Source organism: Penaeus chinensis, chromosome 2, assembly GCF_019202785.1.
Source record: "Penaeus chinensis breed Huanghai No. 1 chromosome 2, ASM1920278v2, whole genome shotgun sequence".
In the NCBI taxonomy this organism is placed as follows: Eukaryota; Metazoa; Arthropoda; class Malacostraca; order Decapoda; family Penaeidae; genus Penaeus; species Penaeus chinensis.
Genome location: NC_061820.1, coordinates 24,828,451 through 24,836,330, shown reverse-complemented (window position 1 = coordinate 24,836,330; position 7,880 = coordinate 24,828,451). Strand labels below are relative to the sequence as shown.

Below are 7,880 nucleotides of genomic sequence, written 5' to 3'. Positions count from 1 at the left end.
TGCATCAGCGGATATTTTGTTGTCAAGTAGCACTCATCATTATACATACATATGTCGAACTCTTTTGGTTCTCTAATATTAAGTTATATATGCACAACGGGGTTTCACAAACTGTACCTCGAGAGATTAGAACAGCACTCCCAGTGTGGAAAATCAACAGGAGCCTGGGCACAACTTGCTAAAACGAACATCACAAAAAGGAAAAAACAAACAAACACATAAAATTAATATTTAATAAAGAAACTTCGACATATACATAAATGACAATGAATAACAAAGCCTGCATATACTGATGGTGTACACATTACTAATCTTTCAAAAACTGCCTCGAATCCTCCGTCCGTCACCGTATAACACAATAATGATTAACACAAAGAAAAGGCTTGACTACGGCCTCTCTCCATATGCCTGCAGCAAGAGCTATCCTGATCAAGCAGTCTTCCGTGGATCTCTGTTATGCTGCTAGAATTCCCATTGTATAAGTAATTTACCCCGAGGATTGGGAGAGAGAGAGTACCTGTAGCCTTGGCCGTGCGAGCGTGATTTCCTCGTTTATCTCCCATACCTCTGTCAGCGTCTTAGAGGCGGGGAGAAGCAGGTAAGTGCTTGGAGTTGTTGTACAGCCCACGAAGGTTGTCCACGGTGGTTCCCCACGGTGGTGGTCCCTGATGGTCACAGGTGGAGATTCCAGGCGTCCAGCCCTGCCACGTATTGCTTGGGACCCCCTTGGTTCACTACAACGCCACTGGTGCCAAACTGTATCGGTTTATACAATTCCTGGGGATCCATTCCCGCCGAACCTCATCCCACCCTTAATACTTGTACCGGAACTGTCTCCATCTCCCCTACAAACTCCCCTATCTGTAAAAAAAAAAATTGGTCATATTGTGGAAAAGACTTGCTCGCCTGTTTCATGGACTATGATGCAACATCAGCACAATGCTACACGAAATTATCCGCCAATGTAATCTCCCTATCAATGTCAGAATTATTGGCATCTAAAATATCCTGCTGAACACTGCCATTCCACAGCTCGATACCCTCTATGTGCCCAACTTGGTCATAATCGATCAAACTGCTCTGCACAGTCACGCACATGTGTCGATTGTGGCGGCCCCTATAATGTATTTTAAGGGGGCTACCCATCGTGCAAGTTTGAGTTTAAGACGACCACTCTCAGATTCAGACTTGACCTCACTCTGCACGAAGCCAGACAGGAAGCATGTCGACGATGTCTTTCCTCTTACTCCCTACTCCAATAATGTCATTCACTCTGTCCCTCCCCTCCCTCCCAACACCCTCCCCTATATCTATTCCTACTCCATCTTACATATCGATTTTTTCCTACCTCCCCCAGTCAAATTATTTTGCCATTATAAACCCAGACACTCCAATCTCTACCGCTGCCCAAATACCTTCCCCTCTCCCTCGCACTACCCGCAGCAGACAGTCTAAATGTTCCACCCCTTCTTCTCATACCACACACTCACCTCCACCTACATCTGCCTCTACACCTCAGACACCAGTCTCCTCTCATAAGAAAACCTTCGTTTTTCAAATCTGCCCAGCCAGCTCCATTGCAGAAACTCTTGAAGATATTCAAAACTATCTGCCCAAGTCCCAAATCGACACAGGAACCCTTCAACCACCCTCCAATTCCACAACTCCCACTCCCTCCACACTCAGAGTGACTGCCGATTTTTTACACATCCACCTATACCAATTCCCAATTACCATTTTCTCTTCCTCACACTACTTATCCATCAGAAAACACCATATGTTATACTTCCCTTTCAAATCACTGTCCCTTGCACAGCTTTTTGCATCTTTCTTTGCCGCTGGATCACAGTTGTTTCTGTCTAATTCTCCCCTTCCCACCCCACTGACTTTGTTGCCTATGAGACTAATTTCCCAACACCAGCCACCTTTCCTCTTGGTTGGTGATCTTAATTGCCTTTGGGGTGATTCCAACACTACTCCCATGACCGATCCCTGACAAACTGTACAGTGGGAATGAGGGCAATACGGTTTAAGAGTTGTAATAAGGGAGGAGAACGTGGAAAATAAAGGCGATTGTGCAGGAGGTGGGTAAGACGATACTGGGAGTGAGGAAGGAGTATCTTTTGAAAGTTATAACTTGGGTAGATGATTAGGGATGGGTCAAGTTGACAGCTTGTGTCGACGAGAGGGGTGTAGTAGCAGTGGTCAGAGCTGTGATCAAAGGCGAGTCAGGGGTCGGGTAAACCAGAGGAGTTAGATTTAAAGAGGCTAGTTGATAGAGGGGTAAGCCTTAATGCCCCTGTTAGGGTACAAAATCTTCACCACTGGCCATAGTAAGCCTGAAATACTTGGGGAAGATAAAAGGGTCCCCATGATGAGTAAAGGTAAGACAATTAACCAAGGGAATACAGTGTCCATGGCTCCCTGAGGCCGTTCATGATTGTCACAAAGTCAGCCTCTCATCCTTTCAACATGGCTCTTACACCTTGGGAATTGGACAGGGAAGGGGTTGGGGATGATAAGGAAAGGGAAAGTAGGAGAGGAAAATACAATGCAAAATCAGTCGAGTCGAGAACTGAGGCCCAAAGTAGGGGAGATACCTAAAGTTCGTCCTAAGTCTTCAAAGCCCACGACAACAACGAGCAAAGGATGGGGGGGGGGGGGGGCGTCTGCTAGGGTTGATAATGCTATAGCTTGGATTTCGGATGTAACTGTGATGGGAAGGAAACTTTGCCTACTTGTTTTGGGAGACCTTGCTGAAAGAGGAGGGTGTTGTCAGAGTAAAGAACTGTGGGGGGATCACACAAAAAAAATGGTGACATTTGGCTATGCTAAATAGAGTATTTAAGTAGTAGAAGGTGGACAATAAGGTTGTAATAAGGGAGGATTGGGTAGCTGAAGAAGAAAGTTGTGGGGGTATGTCTTTAAGAGAGTAGGAATGTCTCCTGGAGGTTGAGTGTTGACCTAGGTGGATGATGTGATATTATGCATTGAAGAGGGTGTAGTAGTAGCAGTGTTCAGAGTCCTGGTCAAAGGAGAGCCTGGAGTATGGGAACCTGGAGAATTTGAGTCAGAGGTGCTATTTGATGAAGGGGCAAGCCTCATTGCCCCTAATAAAGGTATAAAGTCTTTATTATTTGCCATGGTAAGCCTAGAGCATGTTGGGGAGAGAAACAGTCCACCCCTCAGAGTCCGCTTGAGGGATAAGAGCTAGACACCTAAACAGGGGAATAAAGTGCCCATGGCTCCCCAGACTGCTCAGCCTTTCATCCTTTCAACACTGCTCTCACATCTTAGGATATAGATCATTATGGGCAAAGGATTGGGGGGGGGGGGTAACAGATACCATACTACTACTACTAAAAATAACAGCAATAAATGTTAAAGACTCTACGGAGTAAGTGAGATGAATCAGACTGAGCACTGATGAATGAGTGACATGTAGGTGAGTGAAACATGTGTTCTGTAGGCATGAGTATGTGCTAAAGATCAGGTGAAGTGTGCACAGTGGGTGTCTGTAGCTCTTGTGGGTGACAAGATTTTCTCAAAGACCTGCAGCTATCAGTGGCAAATCTCTGTAGGGTGAAATAAGTCTATAACTTTAGGCTTGTATTTCCCTTTAAGGTAAATGCCTTATTAAACTACATAGCAGCTCTTACCATAGAACTCCCTAGAACACTTGGTGTAATTAAATATAAAAAGGTTCCAAATAAACAGTCTATACTGTGTTTTATTTCATAAAGTGCCACACAGTGTGGTGTTTCTTTTCAAACCCATTTAAGTAAAATCACTTTAGGAGAAATATAAGCAATAATAATAATAATAATAATAATAATAATAATAATAATAATAATAATAATAATATTAACAATAATAATAATATTAATAATAATAATATTAACAATAATAATAATATTAACAATAATAATAATATTAATAATAATAATATTAACAATAATAATAATATTAATAATAATAATATTAACAATAATAATAATATTAATAATAATAATATTAACAATAATAATAATAATAATAAGAATAAAATTATTCTTGCAGGGTCCTTCCACTTATTTGGATCAGAAATTCAGGAATTTTTTCCAGTTCCACAAATTATTTTTCAAGGATGTATTTTAAACAAACTATGACACCCAGTTTTTAAGAGGTATACAATAAAAGGTAGATTTCTCATAACTATTTTTCATAAACTTTATTCTTTTTTTCAAGCATTACTTTGCAATAAACTCTCTTCAGTAATTGTCTTCAAGCACTAAACTATTGAAATAGATGATACAACTAGAGCAACAGTGAAAAAAAAAAAATGAGTCAACCAATGTAAATTTTCATGATTATTCCAGGATTTATTTTTAAAAAATTCAGTTTGACAAGGTTTTCCAGACCTGGAAAATGAAAATGCAGGAATTTCAGGTTTTCTAGGAGGCAGAAGGACCAGATCTTTAATCAATTCATCATAAAAAAGGCTCCATATTATTCAAGTTAAATCTTCTGCATCCATCAATGTATCTCTGAATCCATTTTCTTTTGTTTTTTTTAATGTTGAAAAGAAGAGCAAAAGGCTCATGGTGTGTCAACCAATGGGGTCACTCAAGAAGATGTGTGAGTATGAACGAATTTCGTGATCTAACAAGTGTGGAAAAATTTAACCATTCAGAGAGGGAGGGATTCCATCACAAACCCAGTGGCATCATAAAATATCACAACTCACTGACTAATATCAGCACTGATAACTGATAACCCCCCGATGATAGGATTGCAAGCCATTTCCTGTGGTTTTCTCTCATCAACTTTGTTTACACACAAGTACTCCACAAGTGCCTACTCACCAAGAAGTCAATTACAAGGCCAATATGTCTTTACATAATCATTTAATTTCTTGGAGAGATATTTATTCATCTTTAGTATATGATTATCATCAATAATATTATAATATTCATAATCATAATAACAATTATAATAATAATAATTATTATTATCATAATTATAATAATAATAATAATAATAATAATAATAATAATAATAATAATAATAATAATAATAATGATCATAATACCTCAAACTTTAATATACTGTGTATGGCATTGAAAATTATGCAGCACTATTAAATGAGCTTCAAGTTAGCCTTCTCTCTCTCAGAAAGTAAGATACAATGTAGAGACTGCTTAGCAAACAAGAGCATTAAACTTGTTAAGAACAATAACAATCAAATTCACCATAACTATAAACTTGTGGTATGGTTTGCAAATGTAAATTTATCTCTGTCAGGCAACTTATAGTTTAGGGGTTAAACTATGGACACATTGTATAAATGCAAAGATTAATCTACTGTAAGTACTCATGGATTCTGGATATGTGGGAAGAGTTTTATCTAAAATTTGTATCTTCAAACCTCTAGCTTCATTCCTTACATAAAAAAATCAGAAAAAAAAAACATGGCACTTTCCCTCCTCATTCCTAAGGCCATCTTCCAATCCTGAGGAGAAAAAAACAGCAACCAAAAGGCTATATAGTTGCCTGGATAAGGTTTTACCTGCTTTTTATGACAGAGAGTAACTTGAATATCAAGCCCTTAAACTACCTTTCTCTCTCTATGGATTAAACTCTGAACTAGCAGCCACCAGGTGTTACATAACAACTCTATTCAGTGTATGTAGTGCAGAATATTTTGCAATATGCATTTCTAAAGTCAGCTGCATCTTAAGTATGGATTCACAAGATAAATTACAGGCCCTTAACAAATATGAATACGAGGTAGTCATAATGATTGATGATGACGATGTTTAACAGTACTGGTGATGATATTTACAATAGTGAACGATATGTATAAAAGTACTGATGGCAATGATGATGATGATAATATCTATCAAAATAAATAATAAAATAAAGAGTAAAATTATAAAGTTAGCATACTTTTATTCTAATGGTCGCAGCATTACTACTGAACAGTATTAAAATAATGTTAAGAGTCACTATATTCCATTTATAAAAGACATCTTAATACAAATAATTTCCTTCATACATAAATCATATGTAACCAGCAAGTACCATTGCACATTAAGTAAATTGTCGTCATCATCTCTAGTAATCCTTCTTTTCTGTTATTCTCCTACTTGCTCATTATCAAAGTAATGCTTGGCAATATATACAAAATTTCAGTGATTTCTTTAATTATAAATCTGCATTACATTGGCTGCAACTAATTGACTTCATCTATCACAAGTTTGATTGTGATTTTTGTTTACTTTGCATAACCGAAAAAAGAATGAAAGAAAGAAAAAAGGCAAAACAAGAACAGAAACAGAACTGGGTCACAATACTGTTTCTTCCCGTACAGTGGAATAAAGCATAAATGTTCAAGCAAATGTTTGGCACTGCCACTAAATTCCCTAAGATTCAGGAAAATCTTGAGCCACTTCTGGCCAAAACCAGTTTTGGCCAAGTTTTCTAAGTAATTAAATTGGTCACAAGTGGCGATGGTCCTGCTATGTTGGACGTATCTTAAGATGTCTTTACCCTGTACTGTATCCCTGGCAGTTTTTGAAGAGGAGCAGGATTTGTACTATGGAAGGCCTGGCAATATTCCTTTACTTCTTCTTGCTCTTGTCCTTTATGGTATACTTCTCATAATTCTTCTGTGGGTCATAAGGTTCCCACCTACTTGCAGGGAAGATATGCTTGTTGCGTTCATACCAGCTTCGCATCACCACCTTTCCTGTTATATGATCAAGACTAAGTAATAAAAAACAAATAATCACATTTATGTCAGACAATTCAAAAAGATGAAATTGAAAAATGAAATGTGCCTCTTTCAAATTTATCTCTAGTCCACAGTATCTCTCCATACCAATGGTTTAATGCTTACCTGCATGGGATTCTTCCTTCTCCACAGAAGCATCGCTCACCAGTCTGATATCATCACGGACATCAAAATGGAACAAGGGTCCACTCTTACCTCTGGCCTTCAAGAGAAGACAAACAAAATTTATGTATCATTCAATGTGCTTAATCATCTTTATTTTCTGACATTCTGCAATGATCAATGCAACTTACTTTATTGACAATGAAATCATAAAATGTGTAGTGATGAGGTATAATCAGATCTTCTTTTATATACATAAGGTGGTCAGCTGAGACAGTACGTAGCTCATTGAACTCCTTCCGCAAGATTTCCAGACCCCTTTGTAAAAACTGATACACGCTGTTCCCTGGAAATGGAGGGAGTTTATAGGCCAATCTTGATTAGATATATTGATATCTTTTGGCTAATTCAAATGGTTTTCACTTATATACATCTTTTACATGCAAATAAAAGAACAATAAAAGAAAAGAAAGTAAAATGGTTGGGGTAGGGAAATAAGAAAGTGATGAAGAGATAGAGAAGGGAAGAGAAAAAGAGGGGGTGGAAGAAGTCTTTCTGTCTCTTTCATGTTAAGACCTCTCCCTCTTCTGCCCTCTCTGGACTCACCTTTCTTCATCCGAACTGATCGTCTGTGACCTGACCCATCCCAGTAGCTGAAGGTGATCTCTATTTCCTCATTCTTCATAGCCTCTTGTTTACCTACCCATTCCTGTCAAAAGAGAAAAAGAAATTCCATACACTTAGCATTTTTTTTATTTCAAACTTAAACATTATCTAGTGAACAATATCATATGAATAATTTTTTTATGCTTTTTAATTAATCAAAAAAATCAGAATTGTTAAATGACAGGAAACAAGAGAAAAGATTCATATTCCGAATAAAAATACCCAATGTGTCAAAAAGAAAGGAATCAGGAAAAAAATATTAATATAAATATAAAAAAAACCATGGGAATAACAGAAGAAACAAAGCCAAAATAATCAAACCTGTCTTAGTTCTTCT

At 37.7% G+C, this 7,880-nt stretch overlaps 1 protein-coding gene across 2 annotated transcripts in view; it reads right to left on the bottom strand.

Annotated features, from left to right (window-relative positions):
* Positions 1-219: 219 nt before the first annotated feature.
* LOC125031099 (protein FAM50A-like) overlaps positions 220-7,880 on the bottom strand; it is an 11,790-nt gene continuing 4,129 nt past the window's right edge. Inside the window, exons 3-8 of one of the 2 annotated variants that reach the window (XR_007115452.1) lie at positions 7,865-7,880; positions 7,484-7,586; positions 7,069-7,223; positions 6,881-6,977; positions 6,532-6,730; positions 220-861 (exon numbers count right to left, since the gene is read on the bottom strand). The exon at positions 7,865-7,880 is cut by the window's right edge and continues 203 nt beyond it. Coding sequence is in view for 1 of the 2 variants with exons in the window: in XM_047621597.1 (XP_047477553.1) it covers positions 6,603-6,730; positions 6,881-6,977; positions 7,069-7,223; positions 7,484-7,586; positions 7,865-7,880 (499 nt within the window). In the remaining variant the exon portion in view is untranslated. Of the gene's footprint in view, positions 862-4,195; positions 6,731-6,880; positions 6,978-7,068; positions 7,224-7,483; positions 7,587-7,864 lie in introns of those variants that run through there. The other variant, XM_047621597.1, reaches the window with a different exon arrangement.